This window comes from Perna viridis, chromosome 3 (assembly GCF_037379345.1).
Source record: "Perna viridis isolate PV_CMFRI_1.1 ecotype Kerala chromosome 3, ASM3737934v1, whole genome shotgun sequence".
Taxonomy (NCBI): domain Eukaryota; kingdom Metazoa; phylum Mollusca; class Bivalvia; order Mytilida; family Mytilidae; genus Perna; species Perna viridis.
The window spans coordinates 51314326-51339333 of record NC_142447.1 but is presented as its reverse complement, the minus strand read 5'-3'; the positions used below and the strand labels follow the sequence as shown (position 1 = coordinate 51339333).

The following is a 25008-nucleotide window of genomic DNA, read 5'->3' as shown; positions in this document are numbered from 1 at the left end:
GTGTGTTAAGAACTGAAAATTGCATGAGGTGTGGAAACGTCCGTTTCAATTCATTTCTAATCAAGAAAATGATGTATATTTTTCTGATATTTCTTGTTTCATCGGTTTTCATAAGTCAGAAGGTCTGAGATGTTAACCGGAAGTTACCGTACATAACTATTTATTGAATATTTCTCACTTTACTGTCCGAATTTTACGAGTTTCGAAAATTATAAAGAGGTTAAAATTTCACCTTATTACTTTAGATAAAGTTTTAAAAGATTTGATATTGTTTTAAAAAAGTGATCGAGTTGAAATTCCGTACCGTACCTAGCGTCAATCCCCGTACCTGCAAAAAAATAGATACGATCTTATTCAGAATGATAAACAAAATCTCATAAATAGAGTCTGATACGATTTTTAATTTATTGTCAATGAAAATTTTGATAATATTATGACATTTTAATATTAAATATGCCATAAATTAGTACAGATAACAAAAACACCGGACTTTGATTTTGGGTACGAGAAATTCGGGTTACACATTTTTACCTTTTGAAAACAAAAAATCGAATAAAATCTTTTTTTTTTCGACAAAATTTTTAAAAATAATTAATTCTAGCCTAACCATTTTGTCATTTTATATATTTGTACCAACTTTCAGCTGGATATATCAAGCAATAATGAAGAAATTGGCAAAGTAGTATTTGGGTACGGGGAAAAATTGGTACGGGCACAGAAACGGGTTACACAATATAGACCATACCTACGGTCACTCCAGGAGAAATTCGAGTGAACATAAAACCGCTTCCATTTTAGAAATTGGTTCTACCTTTTAGAATACTACACATTTTGCAATACGTCATCAAGTTTGATAAAGATGTTCGGAACTACTCTGGTATTACCACACTATAAGAAAAATTCCTTGTGTTTTAGGAAAATTGCTGAGTAGTTCCGATAGACACAAGCCAGCGCCATTTAACAAGGAACATATTCTGCAATCGAGTCCAGATTGAGGAAGGTGTGTGTACATAAAGTCACTACAAAAGTCATATCAAAACTGTATTTTAAGATTACTTTTTTTCAAAGAATATATCGCATGACGGGGCCTTTTGCGGTTTTTAGTGTAAATTATGCCCATTGGCTGTCCGTGACTGTGGCTGTGGCATTGCTTTATTTTTAGGTTTGTAGCGAATATAGGTCGCTAATGTTGTTAAAGGGAAAGACCACCTTTGCATTAAGTTGGGCTCTTATGATAAATCATACCCACGTAAACAAAAATAAACAACCTTTAATGCAAAATGTGTTTTTATAAAATGCTCAAGGCTATGCAAAGTTCGAAATCCTTGAAATATAAGGGGATAGTCATCTTGCAGAACTCTCCTGTCTGAAGTGAAGAAAGATCATAGCCAGATTTTAATACTGCGGTAGCTTCCGATTGGCTCGTGACGTCACTAAGTCGGTTTGGTACTGATACAAGTACTGCAAATAATGTGTAAACAAAGAATATTCCGTAAATATTTCTATGATCCTGTTTATCTAATCACCAAAACACGATGACTTTTCAAGCTTACGATTGCACGAATGATAAAAGAGAGATGTTCTAAAAGTTTTTTTTTCAGTAACACGGAACATTTTTCGGAAGTAGCCATATGATTTCCCTTACAAATACTGGTCATCTGGCTGCAAATCCCATTGTTCGTCGATGATGTCTGACATTTACTTATACATGTTGTGCCGCAATCTCTTCTTCTATTTATTTTGGGTTGAAATTATAGTGGAAAAGTCCCAAATTTGCGATTTCTTTAGACATCGTAATCAGTTACCTATTTACTTTCACTTTACAAACCGACTTCGTGACATCACAGTTCAACCAGTCATGGTGGCACCCATAGGCGCGGGAAATTTAAATTTCCTAATTATAAATCTTGATATATTAATTAAGAAAAGGAAATTAATTTGTTTCAATTTAAATTTTAATTTGTTTCAATTTAAATTTTATGAATATCTAACAGATTACTTTCAATATTTATGACGTTCACAACAACATGGTCTTTTCCTTTAACTAGCAACTTCTTGCACTCATAATTTAAGTACTTTACATTTGCATATGATTTGCATAGTTATATACTATTCCACATGAAGTTGCTAATAGGAGCTTATATTGTGTTGTTTTATAATATCCACAATAAAGGCAAAGCTTTTGTATTATTGTATTTTTATGCTATGTTTACTGTCATAGCTTTATATTTTGCTTCATACCAGATCAAAATACACCTCTATAATACCATACACGTGTTCTAAGTGTTTTTTTTTTTTGCTTGTACGAGTACGGGAAATTTACATAAAAAGAGGTAACTCGAATGACCAAAATACATATAAAATGACTAAAAGACACCTAAAAATTTTCATCATATGCAAATTAATTCTATTTTAACACTTTTTTTGACATTGTATTATTTTAGAAGTATAATTCGTGAATACTTTGTAAATAAACAGCATTTTGAAGTGAGTAAACTAGTATGAATACTACACTAGTTCTTCTACCCACATCCACCTCCGTTGTCAACTCCAGTATTTTTTCGTTAATTTTCTTGAGAATTGTCTGTTTCTGCTTGAGTGTTTCCTGATAAAGTCAATATCTCTTCATGTTCAAAGTCTGAATTCTCTTTGAAATTGTTGAATTTCATCAGTAATTTTGTCACAACTCCTTTACAAATGTATGTGCTGCACGCACAGCTTTTAACTTAGAATCCTTAACTTTTCCTACAGTCACGACACTATAAAATGTTGTGTAACTTAGAATAACGTAACAAGTCGACAGTCAAGTTAAACCATTTTATATATAAGAATATAGTCCACGACGACAAAGGTACAAAAGAATGTGAATGTACTTCACCCTGTTTTCCTGGTAAGCTGTTGTTTTGATTAAAAAACCAGGGATGGGCACAATTACTGTCAAATGTAATCGATTAATAATCAATTATATGAAGGATTTTGGTGTAATCGATTAATAATTGATTACACTGAATTTTGTTTGTAATCAATTACAATTGATTATTTTATCAAAAGTAATTATATTACTTTTCGATTACAGTCAAGTACATTCTACAAAACATAAAGAAATAACTATGAAAAAGTTACAACAGTATTGCTGTTCAACATATTTATAGTGGAAAATAACAAAATTTACATTAGCATCATATAAAGCTTTAAAGTCAGAAGTCAGAATTGCATTTAATCAGTATCAGTTTGTGGAAAGTATTATCACTCAATCGACATCTGTCAGGACGAAAGATTTTGCCAGCAATACTAAATAGTCTTTCAACTGGTGCAGAAGATGCTGGTATTGTAAAGAATCTCTTAGCCATTGATGCTAGTATTGGATAATTATTTTCATTTGATTCCCAAAACCCTAATGGGTTATTTTCAATGCATGGCTCCAAGTATTGATTGACATCAAGTTTAGCAGGATCACCAGACAAATGACGAATTCTCTTTTTTTTTTTTGGTGTCATGAAATTTAGAATTCCAAATGCTGGTGAGTCAGTTCTAGACTTCTTTTGTGGTTGGGAATCATCATTGTCACATGATTCTTAATCTACATGTATTGATGAAATGTACTTTTTTGCATTTAAAAGCAATTTGTTCTCCATCTCCATTGAATCTGAACTGTTGCACCATCTTAGTTTTATGGTCGGGTCCAACATTGCTGCCAATAAGAAATTGTCATCTGACATAGAACCACCGAGATGTTTCTCTAACGACAATTTCAAAGTTCGGACCATTTTGTTACTGTATGTAACAAATAATTCATTTATCTGAAGAGTTAAACCCATATATATAGGAACAACTAAGCTGGCAGACACTGACTTGTCTTTCTGAACCATAATTGTGGCGTCTTCAAATGGTTTCAGAATAGAACAGAGTTCCTTCAAAGTTTTCTCTCATAAGGAGACAACTGAACTGATGCCCCAGTTTTTTGCTAGTTTTTCCTCGGGTACTGCTAGAATAGACCTTATCATAATTATTCGAGAGTTCCAACGAGTTGCATTGTCAGATTGAAGTTTTTTTTTAAAAAAACATTTTGGTCATAATGGTTACGAAAGAGTAATCATATCAAGGGAACCAAGATACTAGTGCTTTCTTGTCAAACCTTCCTTATCAAATGCTTTTGCAGCTGAAAATGATTATTTGGATACTTATTTTGATTGTTTCTTACAATTTTCCATTTCATACATCCTGTGTCAATTTTATCAAGCTTTGAAATTAAAGTTATCCAATTTATGTAGCTACTGATCTTTACATGATGTTTTAGTCTGCATATAAGTATCTTTCCTTCACATTTTCCAAGGAAGTAGCAAATCAAGGTAAATAAATTGACCGATCAAGTGCAAAATATCGATCTTTTTTCTTACAAAATTTTACTGCAATCTAAGTCTTAAAACTTTTTTTCAGACGTTTAGATCTTCAAAATTGCACTGCGCACAATTTATAAATGCGTATTATACACACCAAAATATGGTAATAAAATCTACTACATTGTACCTACTAGTACTACTACAAGGCGCCACCTAGGATTGAACCCTAGACTGTTTGGTGAAAAGCCACCAACAAATCAACTTTGGTAAAAAATATTTATTCCTGAAACAGTTAGCCAAGTCAATTAATTTGCTATTTCAATCTACTACATTGTACCTACTTGTATTTGTCTTGTTACACTCCACTTCAAGAGTGCTCATTCCATGAAGGACTCTCACACAACTAGCTCAAACAGCTATCCAAACCCCATGGTTTGTTTAGTTATGTGCCAAAATGTTACAGGATCAGGAGTGTATGATTAGTCTCAAAATTACAGCAGCACCACCAAGGAGCGAACCCTAGACCTCTCTGTGACTAGCTAGTGACAAACTGATTTGTCTAAAGAATTAATACTTTAGTCAAGTTAATAAACTAGCTATTTAAACTATGCACTGCAACACAAGCAGGCCATCCTGCCTTACATGTAATCCCTTTTGGGATTCAGCACTGTAGATATTGTCTGACCAAAAAAATATCTGCATTGCCAAACTTCAGAAGGGATAAGTTTTAGATTGGTCATATATTCATAAATATGTCACTTAATAGGGTACCAGGATATTGATTTTCTTCAATTTGCCGTAATAGCTTGACACACGGCTATATTATGTATTGTTGGATAGAGCAGATGATGGCCCACTAGAATATTGATGTTGTCACAATCCCTCAGGATCAGGGGACAATGGAAATTTACTCAAAGATCAAACCATCATATTTCTTCCAAAACTGATTTGGTTTATCAAGAGTACAAAAATATATGAAACATTTATTTTTGTAAAAAATTGAAAGATTTATATATGAAATAAATAGCTTAACATATGTGGTTTACTTCAATATAACAATTTTTGAAATTATTGATTCCTGTCAGTGGTATAGTGACTTAATCAAGTACACGTATAGGTAAAAAAAAAATTTACATTTTATACATAATCTCTAAAATGAAGGAGTTGCCAGGACATTTTTCCAAGTTGAGTTTTGTTTCCTTTCTCTTATAATCATAAATACTATAGATCAAATGTGTAATTTATAACATTTTAAAATCATGCAAATATTTCATAAGAAAACGTCACATTTTTGTAGCTGGACTTTGACATTGAAATTCTATTTATTCATTTAAACGTGCCATTTCAAGAAAAATCATACCTTACAATAAGATATTATTATTTATAATTAAAGAATATATTTAATATTGGAAAAAATACTGTGCAGATAGTGTCATTTGACAAAAGGGGGCTGTCTGCAGAAAACAGATGCTTCCCTACATGGTTAAGGAAACCACTTGAGATATTGGATAAATGGCTTTAGTCAACAATTTTAAAAGATCTTACCGCCTCCATTTACATAGATTAAATACAAGTGGCCACATTATATTAAATGTGAGGCATTACATGTAGCAATTTGAAAGAGATTAATGCTTTAATAGAATAAACAAAATCGTCTTGTTTTACTGTAATTATTAAACAACTTGAGTTATGACTTTGAACATACTTGAGTGTTAGGTTGAAGATGAGTTAGAACAAAAAATATACCTAGCAAAAACTTAAGTTTGTATTAAAGCATTCTGAAGAAGGATTTCAGCTCAGAGATGATTCTAGCCTTTTTCAAATGTGTCCCTTGAGCATCAAATTGGGAATTTTTAACACTGAAAATTTTTGCATTATAATCTTGGTTGTCTTGTTTTTATTTGATAAATCAACTGATTATCCTTGATAATTTAGTTTGGGGTCCATTGTCATCATTAACAATTTTTCAAAACTGTTTTCCTCTGACACTACTTTAACAATTAGAACCAAACTTGGTATGAATGTTCGTTGGGTTATCCTGCGTAGAACTAGTGTGGGGATTTTTGATTTGTTGAAAAACATGGCCACTGTTACTAAAAATAAAACACAGACAGTACTTTTGCGAACATATCTTCAAAACTGTTAGGTTTAGTCAAATTCTGACTGATAAAAGTGTTCAGCATGATGAGATCTATCTGTGGTCAAATTTTCATTTTAATCTGTTAAGCCATCTTGGAGTTATTGCCATTCTTGACGTTTTTTTGGCTATTTAAGGTCTTTCCCTACATGGGAAAGACCTTATTGCATTTTTTTTCTTCCAACATTTATTTTGACATGTTTCATCATCCTTCAAGATATCTTTACCAAATTTGACCTTTCGATAGAGCTCACTAGGACTTCCACAACATGACCTTGTGAGGAATTTCACCATCCAATGAAGAAGTTATCTCCCATTTATTGGCATTTTTTCAACGTCGCCCCCAACCCCCAAACTCATTTTTCAGGATATAATGATCATACTTGGTCAACTTGTAGATGTCAACATATTCTGTTAGAAAATGACCCTGCTAAGGATGTCATTATCATCTTTAAGAGTTATGTCCCTTTAAAACAATTTTCTTCAATCACTGATATCTTGAAACCCATAATAGATAGAATCAATCTGATAACTGTATCACGTACTCAAGCAAAAGACTTAATGAATAAACATAAACTTGTATTGTGTTATCAAACCATACTGGAGTTATATCCCTTGAAATATCATAATAAAATTTTTTAAAATTTGTATTTCGAGAACTGGAAGTTGTAGAGACATGGGACCTTCATTACTGATATATGGTCCATGTGACCTTTCATTTGCACCCAAGGTAAAAGGTCACAGAGTGCTTTCTTTTAACCTTTTCTATGATATGACCCTGTTTCGTCATCTTTCATGATATCATTACCAAATTTAGACCATGGATAGAGCTCATTTAGGACTTTTACAGGATGACCCTGTGGAGAATTTCATCATCCACTGTAGATATTATCTCCTGTTAATTAGCGTTTTTTTCAACATGGTCAACATGGTCCTCCAAAGTCATTTATCAGGATATCATGATCATACTTGGTGAATATGTAGATGTTATCATGTTGTGTTGGAAAAAATTAAAGTTCTTAGAGGGTAAATTAGGCAGATATCAAATGAAAGGTCTTAAAGTGACATCTGAAATATTGATGTTTTGTCCAAAAAAATGAGTTGGGTGAGGTTAATGAGTGCAAAAACTGAAATATTTTATATAGTTAGGTTGTCACATATCAAATTCAAAGACCATCACTAGTTAGGAATTAGGGGTCAAAAGGGAAAGAATTAAGCACTTTAAGCTTTGTATTACTTATTTCTGATGTCTAAATGTAGATTGTAAAGTTGTGTTACCATTTTCATTCTATTTAGACACTCTGCTGTCTTAAACATTGAAATTGTATGTATCTTTAATTTTGGGTCTATATATACTGTCGTAACTGTTGAACTTTTACAATTGTAACAAGCTGCTCCATGTGAAGCATGTACTGGTAGTTGATATAAATAAAATTATTTATTTTAGATGACCGAGACAGATCAAGCTTTCACAGTCTTTAACTCTGATAATCAACAAACAGTTGCTGTAGCAATGCCTGATGATCAACAGCAACAACAAGGAATTCAATACATAACACAGGATGGTGTACAAATATCACAACTATCACAACCTGAGGTTAGATACTTACTTTTCAGAGAAGTTGTACAGTTGTATATAATCACACATTTCTTTGGACAAATATGAGTTTTCACGGGAGGTAAACAGTAACAAAATCTGAAATTATTAATTTCTGAAAAAATTCTCCATTCTACATATCGGAGACTTAAATCAAACATCAAAGTAGTCTGAATTTCCTCTGGAAGTCTGTGGCCAAGTGAGCTATTTCCATCACTTGGCATCCATTGTCATTAACAATTTTTCAAACATCATCTATGAAACTACTGAATGAATTTGGATGAAACTTAGTTTGATTGTTTCTTTTTCTTGGAAACTACTGTACAGAACTCAATGAAAGTTGATATGGTTGTTTCTTAGAGTATCCTGCACAAAATGACCATTTGGATTTTTGATCTTTGAAAAAAAAAATGGCTGCAGTGACACAGAATAAAACATAGGGGTCAAAAGCCATTGAATTTAGCAAAATTGTGATGGAGGATAATATTGTTCTCCATCAGAACAATGCTGAAATTTTCAAAATGATTTGTGGCTGATGACCATTGCGGTCATTACCTGTGGTTAACAAAGCTCTTTATTAAAAATATATAGTGCAATACTATAAATTTCACAAAAGTCTTCCTTTGTTGGTGTCTGGCAAAAGTGTGACTATTCTGCCCATATCTTAATGCATATCGTAATGCACGTGCAAATGAGCCAGGCCTTTCAAAGTATCCTGACCCAATGTTGCACACGTCTTCAGTAGACCAAACTTACTTATTGAGTGCTCACCTTCACATCCTGAGACTGACATTGTACAAACAATTTTTTTAAATGGAATAAATGTTCAGTTAATAAGCTTGTTGTGATGTGTTACAGATGCAACTGCTGCACTGTTTCAGCTGTATTTTACCAGAAATGCAACCATCCAATCATTCTTGGGTCTCACTAACCACTTCTAATGCTCCTATTACTTTACATGTTAAAAAACTAATTTTTAAAGTTTCACTGTGAACTACCAGGACAAATGTCATCTTAATGTTCCATACCATTGTGAAGCTTGAAAAATAAGGCTTTCAAAATCAGTATGCTAATGATACGAAGACTGTTGAATTTTTTCACAAATTTGACTTTAATAAATAATACTGAAAATCCACATTTTTACCTTTTCTGCTAACTGACAGCATGGAGGCAAATTACTTACACATATAAACAATATTCATACACTTTTGTAGTAAATTACAAAAATGACTTTAAAGTTCACATTCTCAGCTTTATTTTGACTACTTTTGACCAGAATACAGACAAACAATGCATTTACAATGCATAGATCTAAGTTTGGTGTGTTTTTTGTACTATATAAGGGGTGGCCATTCAACCAAAAGTGGTAAGTGAGGCCTTGGGCTAGTCATCTTAATTAAAGTCCATGTAAGGATTAACTTTTTCTTGAAGAATTGTTGAATTGGAGTGTTAAATGAATTGTGATATCTAGAGTTAAATGCAGAGTCATAACAGTGGTTTCACAAAGCCAATTCCCAATTGGTTGGATTTGAGTTTGTATTTACAATACAAGTAGCACAGTCTTTGTCATTGAGTGGTATATTTAGATACAATTATACCCTCTACTTGAAAAGCGGGAGTTGTACAGTGATCATGGTGTCCATCCATTTGTCCCCAGCTCTAATCAGCAACTCCTCTTAACTGCTGAATGGAACTTTCACAGATTCTTTATTACCTGATGCCATTGTGCACCTCCTACTTTGTTTTTCTATTGGAATGACCTATTGGGTTTCCTGATGCATTACATGGACATCATTTGTCGACCAAGGGGGACATCTTTATCCCAAATTCCTCTAAAACTACTGAATGGATTTTGATTAAACTTGCACAGATTCGCATGATTCCATTTTGCATATCCTATTTTGTTTCTCCATTTGATGGTAAATTACTCATCAAGTATTCTATATGGTTTCTGTGGAGTGAATGGTATCACCAAGTGGGCTTTGCTCACAGTTTTTCTTGTTTGATCTGTTGGTACATGTATTTCCAATGGACTGATTGGCAGATTTTGTAAAATTATGGACTAACCAAACATTCACGATATGGATTGAGAAACAGAAACATTTTTAACTTGAATTTCACACAAGAGATGAATAATTAAAAGTACAATTTATCGAGGTGGACTTGGTTAAAAGCATTTTACTTGCTTTTATTGTCCCCTTTCAGCAAATGCCGAAGGGGACTTAGGTTTGCACTACGTCCGTCCGTCAGTCTCATCCAATTGATTTCATATTTGGTATATAGTCTTATCATGACAAGTTACAAGTAAAGTTTGAATGATGTTACGGTTGAACAATTTTTACAGAAGTTATGGCCCTTGGACATAAAAAATTTCATGAAATTTTATGTTTTTCGGACTTTTTTTTGTAATGCTTCATCCAATTGATTTCATGTTTGGGATATAGTCTTATCTTGACAAGTTACAAGTTAAGTTTGAATGACTTTACAGTTGAATTATTTTTACTGAAGTTGTGGCCCTTGGACATAGAAAATTTAATTAAATTTTATGTTTTCCGGACTTTTTTTTGTAATGCCTCATCCAATTGAGTTCATATTTGGTATGTAGTCTTATCATGACAAGTTACAAATTAAGTACGAATGATGTTACGGTTGAATGATTTTTATGGAAGTTGTGTCCCTTGGACATAGAAAAGTTCATAAAATTTTATGTTTTCCAGACTTTTCTTTTAATGCCTCATCCAATTGATTTCATATTTGTTAGCTAGTCTTATCATGACAAGTCACAAATAAAATTTAAATATTATTGAGGCAAAATGGTTTATATAGAACTTATGGCCCTTTGACATAGAAAATTACATAAAATTTTATGTTTCATCATTTTGATGCAAATTGCTGCTGTCATTCTAGAGTTATTTGCCCTTTAATTCATAATAACAAAGTTTTTTTCAACTTTTCAGGTGGTAGAAAGAGAATGTCTTAATGCAACTTTCTGTAATGCAAAAATGTTATTATCTACTGTAAAATGAAGCTCAGGTTTGATTTTGATGGAATTTGCTTTTGCTGTTCAAGAGTTATTTTCTCTTGATTGTTAAAAAATAACACCATCCATTGTTAGTTCACTTATGTAAAAAAAATCTCAAGAGTTCAAAGGCTGAAAGGGGACACTGTTTTGCATCAGCAATACTGTCAGAATGCTTGTTGAGATTATTATTTGACAAATTCTGACTTGGGTAAAAGTGTTCAGCATGATGAGATCTATCTGTGGTCAAATGTTCGTGTTAATCTGTCTTGGAGTTATTGTCATTTTTCAACATTTTTTCCCCCGCCACAACGCGGAGTGGGGACATAGAAATGCTGGTGTGCATGCGTCCGTGCATCTGAAGCTTGTGGATGCAACTCCTCAGAAACAGCTGAACGGAATTTGACCAAATTTTGTAGGATTGTTTGTCACCATATGTAGTTGACCATACTTAACCGCTATTTTAATTCGACAATTTTTATGGGAGTTATGGGACTTTGTTCATTTTTCACATTATTCGCAATAGGAACACCTTGTGGACACAACTCCTCAAAAACCACTGAACGGAATTTGACCAAATTTTGTAGGACTGTTTGTCACCATATGTAGTTGATCATACTTAACTGCTATTTTGTTTCGACAATTCTTATGGGAGTTATGGGACTTTGTTCATTTTTCACATTCTTTTTATGCAGATTTTTTTTGTTGTTGTATGAAGAATTCTTAACCTAACTTAATTTTATTCATTAAGATACATTAACCTTGAATCGCCACATGGACTTTTGAAAGCACATAAGTTTTGAATCTGCTATTTATACAAGTGTCAAACATTTGTGATTCAACTCTTTCTACAGCGACGGGGGACATATGGCTACCCATAGCATTCTTGTTTTGTTATTTTTAATGTTATTTCTTTCAAAAATCTTCTCTGAAACTACCAGACCATTGATCCAAACTTGGTATGAATGTCCCTTGGGGTATCCTGCATAAACTGAAAAAAATGGTTGCTGTTTCTAAAAATAGAACATTGGGGTCAGACAGTAGTTTTTTGCATATATCGTTAGGTTTAACAAAGTTTTATTTTATTACTGAAATCACCTGGGTTAACGTGATATCGTTAACATGGTACATATCGCTAACACGGTTGAACAAAAACAAAACAAACCAGACATGTTGTCAGAAAATGGTAAGTTTCTGCTATTTATTCATCACTTTTCAGGATAATTAATATGCCTTTGAATTCGCATATGAATGCTTATTTGTAGCAACGGGATCAAGTCAGTAACTTGCGAAAAACAACGTGTCAAACTAGGTACACCCCAAAAAAAAGACATATTTTTTTTGTATTCCATCGAGTGTGGAAGGGGAGAGGAAGGTTATCAAGACCTTTAATATCTTTAACAACCATTTCACAACATTCCCTTAAAATGTCAGCGTCTAGATTTCACGGATAAGGACAGTAATGGTACTCTACTGAAACATGGTGTAATGAAAACGTGGTTTTTAACACGGTAGATGTTATTGCGCAATTTGTTTGTCATTATAAAAATGTTATCGTTAACATACGTTATGACAATATTATTTCTAGACAATAAATCTGTAGACTGATACCGGTCGTGTCATTTAACATATAAAATGTTACACATAAATACAATTGGAATAAAGGGAAATAAGCGTCGAAGGCTGTATGAATGTGTAAACCATATTTTTGTTGTTTATATTTACAGTGACTGTTCATATTATAAAATGAGATACAGACATAAAAACAGGGTTTTTCTTTTATATGAGTCTTTTTATTTTGATGCCTATAAAAGAAGAGAGGGAAACATATAGGTCTTTGTGATCGAGATTTTAGTATGAGGTTTTTTTTTTAATTTACATTAATGACATCAAAACTTACTGATTTGAAAACAGTTGTCGTTTTTATAACACAATATATGTTTAGCGGTTGCCTTTTCGGTCCTTTTTAAGGATACCGGTAAACCAATTTGGAAACAGTACAAGAAAATATTTTTAGAGCTAACAAATTGTGCTTGATTCTCTTATTTAAGGACTAATTTACCATTGAAACTACAATATTGATATCATTATACCTTGGGGTATGTTGAGGCTAAGAACTTAGTAAAATCTTTCAAAACATTGGCTCCTACAATACACCAATTTTATTTTCATCTTTTGAAGCCAGGAAATATCTCTGAGGGTATTAAACAGACAAAAGTACGAAATATTTTTTGCAATCTTTACCTATGACCTGAAAAGTCAATAGCAACATGCTTTATGAGAACCTAATATAAACAGTTGATTTTGTCAAAAAAAACTCAAATGGATTTTTGCTGCGGTATTATCTTGTGACTAAGGAACAAGTATCATAACATTTTGTGTAAGGAAAATGTCATTGGTTTTTGCATGACAGTCATACTTTGCTTTTAATCCAGCCATATCATGTTTAGTAGCACTCAAGCTAAAAATCATGCAAATTGTGATTCATGGGTGAAAAGCCTACGTATTTTTAGTTTTGATATTTTGTTTAAATTGCCATAGTAAACAGAAATTAACATTCAGTTTTTCATACAAGCCATGTTCTTAGTAGATAAAAATTATATAGAATGCACTGTAATTTTCAAAATTAAGGGAGATAACTCTGTAAATGACACTCAAATACATTAAAATCTATTGGATTTTCAGTGATGATTATCTCCTAAGAGCAGACAGATTGGAATGAATAATTACACATGTCATAATATAGACCCTTAAGACAACCTAATTACAAAAATAAAAATAAGTAGCCTTTTTTGGGGTGTATCACATTTTTCAGATTTTGCATGATTCTTACGAAGACAGCTACTTAAATGTCAATGTTAACGATAACAAAAACTGGTGTGTGCGATAACATCGGCTTTTTCACAACCGTGTTAAAAACATTTTTGTAATGACAACCGCATTGCGCAATAACATCTACCGTGTTAAAAACCATGTTTTCATTACACCACGTTTCAAAAGAGTACCATTACTGTTCTTGACTGTGAAATCTGAACGCTGACATTTTAAGGGAATGTTGTAAAAAGGTTGTTAAAGATACTAAAGGTGTTGATTTGTCATAACCTTTCTCTCCCCTTCCACACTCGATGGGAATATACGACAAAAATACGTCTTTTTTGGGGTGTACCTAGTTTGACACGTCGTTTTTTCGCAAGTTACTGAATTGATCCCGTTGCTACATGTACGGTCAAATAAGCATTCCTATGTGATTTCAAAGGCGTATTAATTATCCTGAAAAGTGATGAATAAATAGCAGAAACTTACCATTTTATGACAACATGTTCAAGTTTGTTTTGTTTTTGTTCAACCGTGATAGCGATATGTACCATGTTAACAATATTGCATTAACCTAGGTGTGAAATGACCCTAATTATAAGGCCTACAAATGTCTCCAGGGACCAAAGTTGTCAGACAACTCCTTGTTAGAGTTATTTTCCTTGAAAAGTGAAACAATATTTTTTTTACAGTTTTCAGCCAATATCTTGAAAACTATGATAGATAGAATGAAACTTTCAATTGCTGAAATGATCCTTATGATACAACCTACCAAAGTTTGTGGGGATCAAACTTCTTGGATTACTCCTTATTAGAGTTATTGCCCTTGAAAAGGAAAAAATTATGTTTTTAGCAGTTTTCAGCTAATATCTTGAAAACTATAATAGATAGAATGAAACTTTCAATTGATGAAATGATCCTTATGATAAGTCCTACCAAAGTGTCCTTTAAGTTAAAATTGTCAGAAAGCTCCTTATTAGAGTTATTGCTCTTGAAAGACAAAAAATAAACCAGGTGAGCGGTTCAGGCTTCTTGGAGCATCTTGTTTGTGTCAAGATATTACAAAATGTTAATTCTATACCAGCAAGTGAAAAAATAATCTAATTATTCTAATAAAAAATGTTTGTAAGAGCTATCAAAAGATCCAATGCAAAGTCATTGTAATCAGATGTAATCATGATTACTTGCCAATGTAATCATTAATTTAATCAATAACTTTCAGAAATGCTGTAATTATTAATTTAATTCAATCGTACATTTGACAAAGTAACTGTAATTTAATCAATTACATTGAAAGTAATCAGACCCATCTCTGTTTGAAATTTAGTTTAAAATGCCATATTAAAACAGAAAGTTAAATAAAAATATCAGTCATTATAATTGATTGCTAAAAATGTCCAAATAGAAGGCGGTCTTCATTTTGAAGATTTCAACATGGTCACATCAAAGCAACAATTGTTGCCTTAAGTTAACTAATTGAGCTCGGGCAATTTATATATGTAGTTCATTATATAAACATACATGTATTCATATTGAACCAGTCAGGTAAATTATACCTCAAATTATTATTTTTACATAACATAAATCTATACTCAAGGGAGTGTCAAGGCACCGGATGACACCTACTGGATCTGCCTCTGAAAAGGAAGGTTGTGCATTATATGTATATGTGCATGAAGAAATATTATTACTGTTGGAGAAATCCAAAAAGAGATAATGTTCAACTAAAAGTTTTACATGGTAAAACCTTGTAAGGGTAATTCGTCCGGAACTGATGGTATATTTTGATGGTAAAACCTTGTAAGGGTAATTCCTCTTGAACTGATGGTATATTTTGATGGTAAAACCTTGTAAGGGTAATTCCTCCTGAACTGATGGTATATTTTGATGGTAAAACCTTGTAAGGGTAATTCCTCCTGAACTGATGGTATATTTTGATGGTAAAACCTTGTTAGGGTAATTCCTCTTGAACTGATGGTATATTTTGATGGTAAAACCTTGTTAGGGTAATTCCTCTTTAACTGATGGTATATTTTGATGGTAAAACCTTGTAAGGGTAATTCCTCCTGAACTGATGGTATATTTTGATGGTAAAACCTTGTAAGGGTAATTCCTCTTTAACTGATGGTATATTTTGATGGTAAAACCTTGTAAGGGTAATTCCTCCTGAACTGATGGTATATTTTGATGGTAAAACCTTGTTAGGGTAATTCCTCCTGAACTGATGGTATATTTTGATGGTAAAACCTTGTAAGGCTAATTCCTCCTGAACTGATGGTATATTTTGTGGAAGGTTTGAATCCATTTGATCTATTTGAAGCATTAATTTATTTAAACTGCATAAATTATTTTCATAAATTGAAAATTGTCGTATGGTTAGTGCTTCAGTACTTTGATTCACTCGGTTAATGTACTAGTAATAACTAATTTACAGGGAACAGATTCTCAAAATGTAATATACTCATCTATGTCAACTGCTGGCTTTACAACCCCAGCTTCACAAGTGATGACTGGGACCAACATCTCCACTGCTGGACAAACAATGGTTGTACAGACACCACAGGGTCAGAGTACAGTTCAGACTGTTGGTGTTCCTCAGATGTTGTTCTTGAATCAAGTAACCATGAATGGTCAAACATCTTTTGTTTTAGTGGATGCTAATAATAAACCTGTGCAATTACCTCAAGGTTAGTAAAAAATGTTTGTAAGATACAGTTGTTTCAAATTAACAGATTTATGTACATTTTTCTTGTTGAGATTTTATTTTTTACTCCAGAGGAATTATCCTGGTCTCTTTCTGTTAGTGATTATCTTGTTTATTCTTGAAAGTTGAAACTCTTTGGTTTTTTTCAGGAATACAGGTGATCAACTTGCCAACCAACCAAATGAATCAACAATTACCAGTAGTAAGTATCATCAGTATCAAACCAAGCTTGGGGGGTATAGAAGTTTCTGTCTGAATGTCTGCTCTAACTATTTTCTAAGCAGCTTGCAGCATTGTTATGAAATTTTTTGGGATGTATTATAACCATGTGGAGATGTGCATACTGTCAGGAATTTATGTTTGGACAAAAATTGTTGGAATGATGACCTTTGGAAATTGGATATTTTTCAGCAAAAATTGTCGTGCATTGTTCACAAAGCCTCCTTAAGGACTTGCAGGATTGTAATGAAATAATGGAGTGTGACATTACCATATCTAGATGTCACATGTCCAAACATGGCTGCAACTGTTCCTCAACAACTTGCAGGATTGTTATTAAATGTAATGGAGTGGAGTGTTAGATTATTATGTGGAAATGTACATTATCTAAAGGAATTAGTCATAATCTGTCAACCGAAAAAAAAGTACTGATTGCTGTTTGGAATTGGGTGTATTTGAAATGGCAGCTAATTGTGTGTCAAAAGTACTTAGTCTGTCCACCATAATAATTGTGTCAAATATGAATCATGTGTCCACATTGGTCGCCACTGAAATGTACAGGGTACATACTGCAGGGGTATTAGTCCTGTTAGGGGCAATGTATAGTTGAAGTGTGCTCTAATTCAAATTTTTGGGGACTGTCGGCATAAAATATGTTTACAGACCAATGTTCAGGATAACTGGCCATAACTATGGTGTTACATGAATGAAGGACAGTATTACAGGATTATTGCATGTAACTGATTTCAAATGACTACAGGTCTTTGTTTTAGGATTACTGTCGATAACTATTTTACAATTTATCATCTGTCCGCTGCCTTTTTTCTGACATACCTTAGAGTTACTGATTTCATTAGAATGGTTACATTTTGAATTAAAAAATACCTGATAAGTATAATAAAAGGTTATCCTTTAAGTTTCACTGAGATATTGTCACTTAAATGTTTTTATCTAATTTTAATATTGAATAAAGGAATGCATGTAGACCTTTCATGTAGAAAAATACTAGTTAAAAGAATCCAAGTGTTCTACCTTTTCATGCACCATGATTCAGTACTAAGGTAGTAATATGATATCAGTCTGAAGTACATGATTGACTTGATTCCTGTATATGTTTAATGTTAAAAAACTTTAACTTAGCTCTAAGATTTCATATTTTTAGGAAGTAAACATCATGCCATTATACTGTAAACATCAGAAATATTTTTTTCTTAGTCAAATGAATCCGGTGAGGAGCCATTATATGTAAATGCCAAACAGTATCACAGAATATTGAAAAGAAGACAAGCAAGGGCTAAGTTAGAAGCATTGGGACGAATACCAAAGGAGAGACAGGTATATCTCAGTTACAGAAATCATGTTTGCTATAGCTCACGAGGCCGAAGGCCATGTGAGCTATTGCCATCACTTGGCATCTGTTGTCGTCGTTAACAATTTTCAAAACTCTTCTTCTCTGACACTACTTGACTGACCAAACTTGGTATGAATGTTCCTTGGTGTATCCTGCATAGAACTGATGTGGGGATTTTTGATCCGTCGAAAACATGGCTGCCATTACTAAAAATAGAAGATAGGGGTCAGACAGTAGTTTTTCGCACATATCTCCGAAACCATTAGGTTTAGCCAAATTTTGGTAGGGTTAAAGTGTTCAGCATGATGAGATCTATCTGTGGTCAGATTTTCATTTTAATCTGTGGAGCCTTGGTGTAGTTACTGCCCTTTTTTGACATTTTTTTTTGCTATTTTTAATGTTATTTCTTTCAAAAATCTTCTCCTCTGACACTACTTGACCAATTGGAACCAAACTTGGTATGAATGTTCCTTGGGGTATACTGCTTAGAACTGATGTGGGGATTTTTGATTTTTACAAAAAATAGAACATAGGGGTCAGACAGTAATTTTTCGCATATATATCTTCAAAGCCGTTAGGTTTAGCAAAATTATTTTAATTGCAGAAATGATCCTTGTTATAAGGTCTTTAAAAGTCTTCAGGGATCAAAATTGTCAGGCGACTCCCCTGTTATTACCCTTGGAAGATGAAAAATGGCATTTTTTGTTTTCAGTTTTCAGCCAATATTTTGAAAACTAAAATAGATAGAAAGAAACTTTCAATCGCTGAAATGATCTTTATGATAGTCGTACCAAAGTCTTCTTGAGTCAAAATTGTTGGACAACTCCTTGTTAAATTTATTGCTCTTATAAGACCAACTTTAACCAGGAATAGTGATTCAGGCTCCTGGGAGCCTCTTGTTTCACTTAATATATATAAGAACATTTTGAAATGTAGTAAGGCTGATGGGCTGATTTCGTAAAATAATGGAATTACCAATCATTCACAATATGGATTGAGAAACAGAAGCATATTCAAGTCACTGATATTGTTAGCGACTTTTTGCACTCGTAATTTCAGTACTTTACATTCGCATATGATCTGCATAATTATATATATATATATTACTACTACACATAAAGCTGCTGATCTATGCCTTATTTACCATCATAGCTTCATAGCTCTAGCTTCATACAAGATCAAAATGTATGTCTTAAATATTATGCTCTTCATTATTTTTTTGCTTGTATGAGAACAGGAAGTTAACATTAAAAGATGAAATGATCGGTTAGCCATTGCCAGGTGTTTAATGTGATTCCTAGTCTGGTTCCCTGGTTAATAACATGAGAGACCCAAATATAGCTAAAAAACTGGGAGAAACTTTTTGATCGAAAACATTACCTGTACTTCCTGGTAACCAGATGTTTTGATTGAAAAACATTCATGTCATCACGGTTATAAAAGAGTAATCATCTTAAGGGACCCAAGATTTAAGCGGAAGTCGCCCGATTTTAGAGCATATCACGTTTGTGCCATTTCAGATGTTGGAAGCAAGCCAAAATCAGTGGCATAGAATATTTGATGATTAGCGACTTTGAAGACTTCAATCTGAAAGTTGAATAATTAAAGGAACAATTTTTCGAGGTGGACTTGGTTGACAGCATACTTACTTGCTTTTATTTAGATTATTATTTGACATTTAGTTTAAAATTACATATTAAAACAGAAAATTAAATAAAAATATCAGTCATTATAATTAACTGATAAAAATGTCCAAATAGAAAGCTGATTCAAACTTGGTCATATCAAAGCAACAGTTGTATGCCTTAAATTTATAACTGAGCTCAAGCAAATTATTGTTCATTATATAAACATATAAATATTCATATCGAACCAATCAGGTAAATTATACTACAAATTATTGTTTTTGCATAACATAAACCTATACTCAAAGGAGTGTCACAGGCACTGGGTGACACCTACTGGTTCCGCCTCTGAAAAGGAAGGTTGTGCATTATATGTATATGTGCATGAAGTATTATTACTGTTGGAGAAATCCAAAATGAGATAATGTTCAACTAAAAGTTTAACATGGTAAAACCTTGTAAGGGTAATTCCTCCTGAACTGATGGTATATTTTGATGGTAAAACCTTGTAAGGGTAATTCCTCTTGAACTGATGGTATATTTTGATGGTAAAACCTTGTTAGGGTAATTCCTCCTGAACTGATGGTATATTTTGATGGTAAAACCTTGTTAGGGTAATTCCTCCTGAACTGATGGTATATTTTGATGGTAAAACCTTGTTAGGGTAATTCCTCCTGAACTGATGGTATATTTTGATGGTAAAACCTTGTAAGGGTAATTCCTCCTGAACTGATGGTATATTTTGTGGAAGGTTTGAATCCATTTGATCTATTTGAAGCATTAATTTATTTAAACTGCATAAATTGTTTTCATATATTGAAAATTGTTCTATGGTTAGTAATAACTAATTTACACGGAGCAGGTACTGAAATTGTGATATACTCTTCTATGTCAACATATCTGAACTGTTGTAAGGGTTCTAGTCTGACTTGACTAACATTTTGTTAACATATTCACTTATTACTACAGTATGCACATCAACTCAACTTCTTATAAAAGAATCATCTTGAATGGGATTAAGGTTATGGGGTGAGCGAGTGATAAAAAAGTGTAAAAAAAAATATTGATTTAGGAAGTCGTAGAGGTGAAGCTTGAAAATTTTATTTTAAAAAAACACATACTTTTATTAAATTTACAATGTATTATGTTAATAAATCAGAACATAAACAATGATATGTGTAAGAACTACTGCCACATGTGGTTGTATATATTCATGCTATCCATTGAATTTGTTCATGTAAATTTCTGTCACTGCCTATGTCCTTTGTATTTGGGACACAACAATTGTTATTACATGTATAAAAAGGGATGATTAATTATATAGTTCCTAGTACAGTACCTGAACCGATCTGTGCAACAAAAATTGTGATCGGTCATCAGTCACCGATCAGTTTCATCAATCCGTCAAACTGATCCATCAAACCAGTGATCGCATCATGTGACCACAGAGCGGTTACTGTATTTTAACCGTTTTTATTGTTTTCTTTGTCAATTTTACCCATATTTACATAATGTAATAGATTCATACAGATCTTACGTCATTTTACATAACAACACTGCAATCAGATCGGTCACTGGTTATTAGTCATTGGTCTGTCAGCGATCAATCAGTCAACCGTCATCGGTCCGTCAAATCGTTGCACCAATCGGTTCAAGGACTGTACTGTGCTGGTACTTAAATGTACTTTAGTTTCCTGATGTATATTCTTTTTGTATGTAGTCAATGAATACATCAGGCTTAGAACTTGAATATCTTGGTTGGTACAACACTTAGTTCTGTCAGCTTCTGTTATAAACAATCTGAGTACCACTAAGTGGGACCTTCACTTGTCAATAAATTAAGTACTTTGGACAGGTTGGTATTAAGTCCTGAAATTGGGAGTAACCCCCCTTTTGCATTCCTGTTAACCTCCCACATTTGAACTCATGTGTTAGACATTGTAACATTGTAAGGTATTGGGTAAATTTTTTTTAAAGACAAGTATCTATGCTGTCAAGGAATTCTAGGCCAAAAAGGGACCAGAAAGAAGCATTTTCATTTTATGTTAAGGTAATTACAGGACTGAAGAACATGTGTCTTTTGAAATAGTACCACAAGGTGCTTTACCACAAAAGGTAGGCTGGGGTTGAATTTGAGGGTTTTCTTAAACCAGAAAGGGACCACTTTGATTCTGGTCAAATTCTTACCCTGTGTCAAATATTTTATCGCAGAGCTGTATCAAGCCTGTATGTTGTGTCCATACTTTCCTTAATTGTTCACAGTTCAACCTCTGCCATCTTATCAAGCTGCACCCTGTGAAGCACTGTGGTATTTCCTGTAAATCCATGCACTCATACTCAAGATTTTTGTCTAGAAACCAAATGTCTTGACAATGATGACATTATTGTCACAATGTTGCTATAATTTCTGACTATGCAGTATTTATTTCTTTTACATGTGTTTTTATGTTTTTTACAGAAATACTTGTATGAGTCACGGCATCGTCACGCTTTGAACAGACAGAGAGGATCTGGTGGTGTGTTTATAAAAGGAGGGAAGAATTCTCCACTTGAGGAAGAAGACCATAAACAAAAGAATGGCAATATTCATGGAGGGTCAAGACCTGCTACTCCATCATACCAAGCTCCAGTACCCATTGCCATTGCTCCTTCATCTAGTATGTCTACATCATCAGAGACCAACATGGTGACATATGCATCTACAATAAACAATCAGTTACAATCAGCATTAGCCAATACATTAGGACAACCTGTACAAATAAACTCTGCTAGTCTACAAGTACCTACTAATGGTGCTGCCAGCATACTTAACTCATTATCTGGCACATAAATGGTTGTCAACATCCACATTTGTATATATCTTTTAATGTCATTAATTCAAATTAATATGTTATATTGATATTTGTAATGAAATTTTTTATACAAGTAGATGTAAATTGTATCTGCAAATAAGCTTAAGTGTTTGGAGGAGACATCAAACCTAGATTTATCAGTTATTTGTACACTTGTCTTATATTAATGGAATGAAGTCATTAATCACAAGTGAGACAAATAAAATTCTGTGACTGGTTTTCTGTATACATGTAGAACATTACAGTGCAGTAGTCCTGTGATAACAATTATCTTTAAGAAAACCTTATGTGAACTGTACAGTGCTTCACTTGATGGCTATATCTATTGACTAACAATTATAGAACATTATACATGCAAATATTTTATTGATAGCACAAGATATATTGACTTGAAAGATGAAACACTTCTAAAGGCCTAATCAACCATGTTCTCTGCAGTGAAAGTGTCAATAGACTTTGGGTTTATTAGATATTTATGGCTATAGGGGTGTGTTAGGTTATATTCTGCCCTGAAAATAGGCTCAGTCAAAATAATATTTATATTACATAATATTCAGTAAAATATGTGCTTACTTTGCAGATAAAATTTATCCACATGAAACAAATTAACTTAAGTGCAATGTTAAAAACGTGTTAATTCTGCTGAATTGAGAAAAAAACACTTTGCAGAATATTTTGCCAATTTAGATATTCAAACCATGGAAGCATATTGCATTAAGACAAAATTTTTAGTATGTTGAACTTGAAGCATGTATGTAGCCCATATGACCAGATTGAAAAAAAAAACACCTACAAATCTTCTTATTTTGTTATAAATTATTAAAAGTTGCATAGAAACTGTACTTTTAATTTTGTAACATTATTTGGATACATAAATGTTGTACATGTAGCTGTTCTGTAAATCTCTCGTCAGGGTTTAGTCATATTTTTAACACAAAAATATAACACTAAGTCTTGGTGGGTATTCAAAAGTTTTCGGTAAAAAAGAGGCTGGAAACAGGTATAAACAAATATACCCCCTTTAGTTGAATGCTACTATAAAAATATAGGAAAAATTTCCCAACAGAAAGTTTTGACAGATACCCAGTTCAGTTCAAAATATAAACTCAATCCTCTTTATTTATTTTTATGTGGATCACCTACAGTAAAACCAGGTCTGGTAGCTGCTTGGTTCTGTCACTCCTGCATAGGGAGTACCTACTTTGGTCTGGTATCTGCTTGGTTCTTATACTCCTGCTTAGGGAGTATCTACTTTGGTCTGGTAGCTGCTTGGTTCTGTCACTCCTGCTTAGGGAATACCTACTTTGTGATTAAGTATTGAAATGATATTAATAAGATTTTGCTTAATATTTATCTTCATTTCCATCTGCAATTATGGAGAAATATGAAAATATTTACTTACATTTTCAACACGTTAACCCTTGCAATTTTTTTTTTTATCATTATATGCTGCAGGAGATGCTTACTTTCTGTAATCTATAATGATAAGAGTAATGAATTAATATTATTAAAACTGCACAGAGTTCATATTGAACAACATCTCCTATTATAGACATAGACAAACTATTCATTTATTTTAGTAATAAGCCATCTGATTGGTTGGTTCTCTTTGGGCAACATAGCTTATTTTGTAGTATCGTATTTGAATAACTAAATAAAGTTTTGAATAAGTTTAGACTGAAATTGATTAGAAATTTGATTATAGGATTGTTTTTTAATTCTGACTAACTAATACTTGCATAACCAACTTTGGGATAATGTACACTTGTTTATTAACAGCTTAGCGTTTTATCAAATATGGTGAAACAAAAACACACTTCATAGCTAAATATACCACTCTTCCACATTTCAACATTAAAGTTCAAGAAAAATAAGCAACTATTGTGAGAAATAAGATGATTTCTGTCTATTTGAAGAGGGAACGGATTTTAATGCTTCAGGAATAGGAATCTTTACGATTCCTCGTTTCAGCGGGGAAGTACATGTTTGTATGTGTATATGTCCTAGCTTATTCCTTTGTAAATTGTATATAGAATGGAATAGAATAGAATAAACTTTATTTGCCAATCTGAATCAAGGCGCCCCGAAGGACAGGAAAATCAAACACCATGATTACAATGATTATAGAAAAAAAACAATAAATGTCATAGCTTATTCTTTTGTAAATATTTTTTTACATAATTTTAGCAAGTCTGGAGTATCATGACCGCAGACAAAAATTAAGCCAAATTACAGTGCTGACATTTTGTTAATTATTTCAAAAACAACCCGCATTTATATTTTTTTATGAAGATTTTAAAATCATTCCTGTACGGAGGCGTATTAGGGTCATGCATAAAAATATAATCTA

At 32.8% G+C, this 25008-nt stretch overlaps 1 protein-coding gene across 1 annotated transcript; it reads left to right on the top strand.

Annotated features, from left to right (window-relative positions):
- The first annotated feature begins 861 nt into the window (after positions 1–861).
- Positions 862–24333, top strand: LOC148622799 (nuclear transcription factor Y subunit alpha-like). Its single transcript, XM_088573004.1, has 6 exons — positions 862–1000; positions 7925–8074; positions 16342–16594; positions 16761–16813; positions 18046–18165; positions 22265–24333. Exons 2-6 carry the CDS (start codon positions 7925–7927, stop codon positions 22634–22636), a joined length of 948 nt encoding a protein of 315 aa, XP_088429130.1. The 5' UTR covers positions 862–1000; the 3' UTR covers positions 22637–24333.
- The last annotated feature ends 675 nt before the right edge of the window (positions 24334–25008 follow it).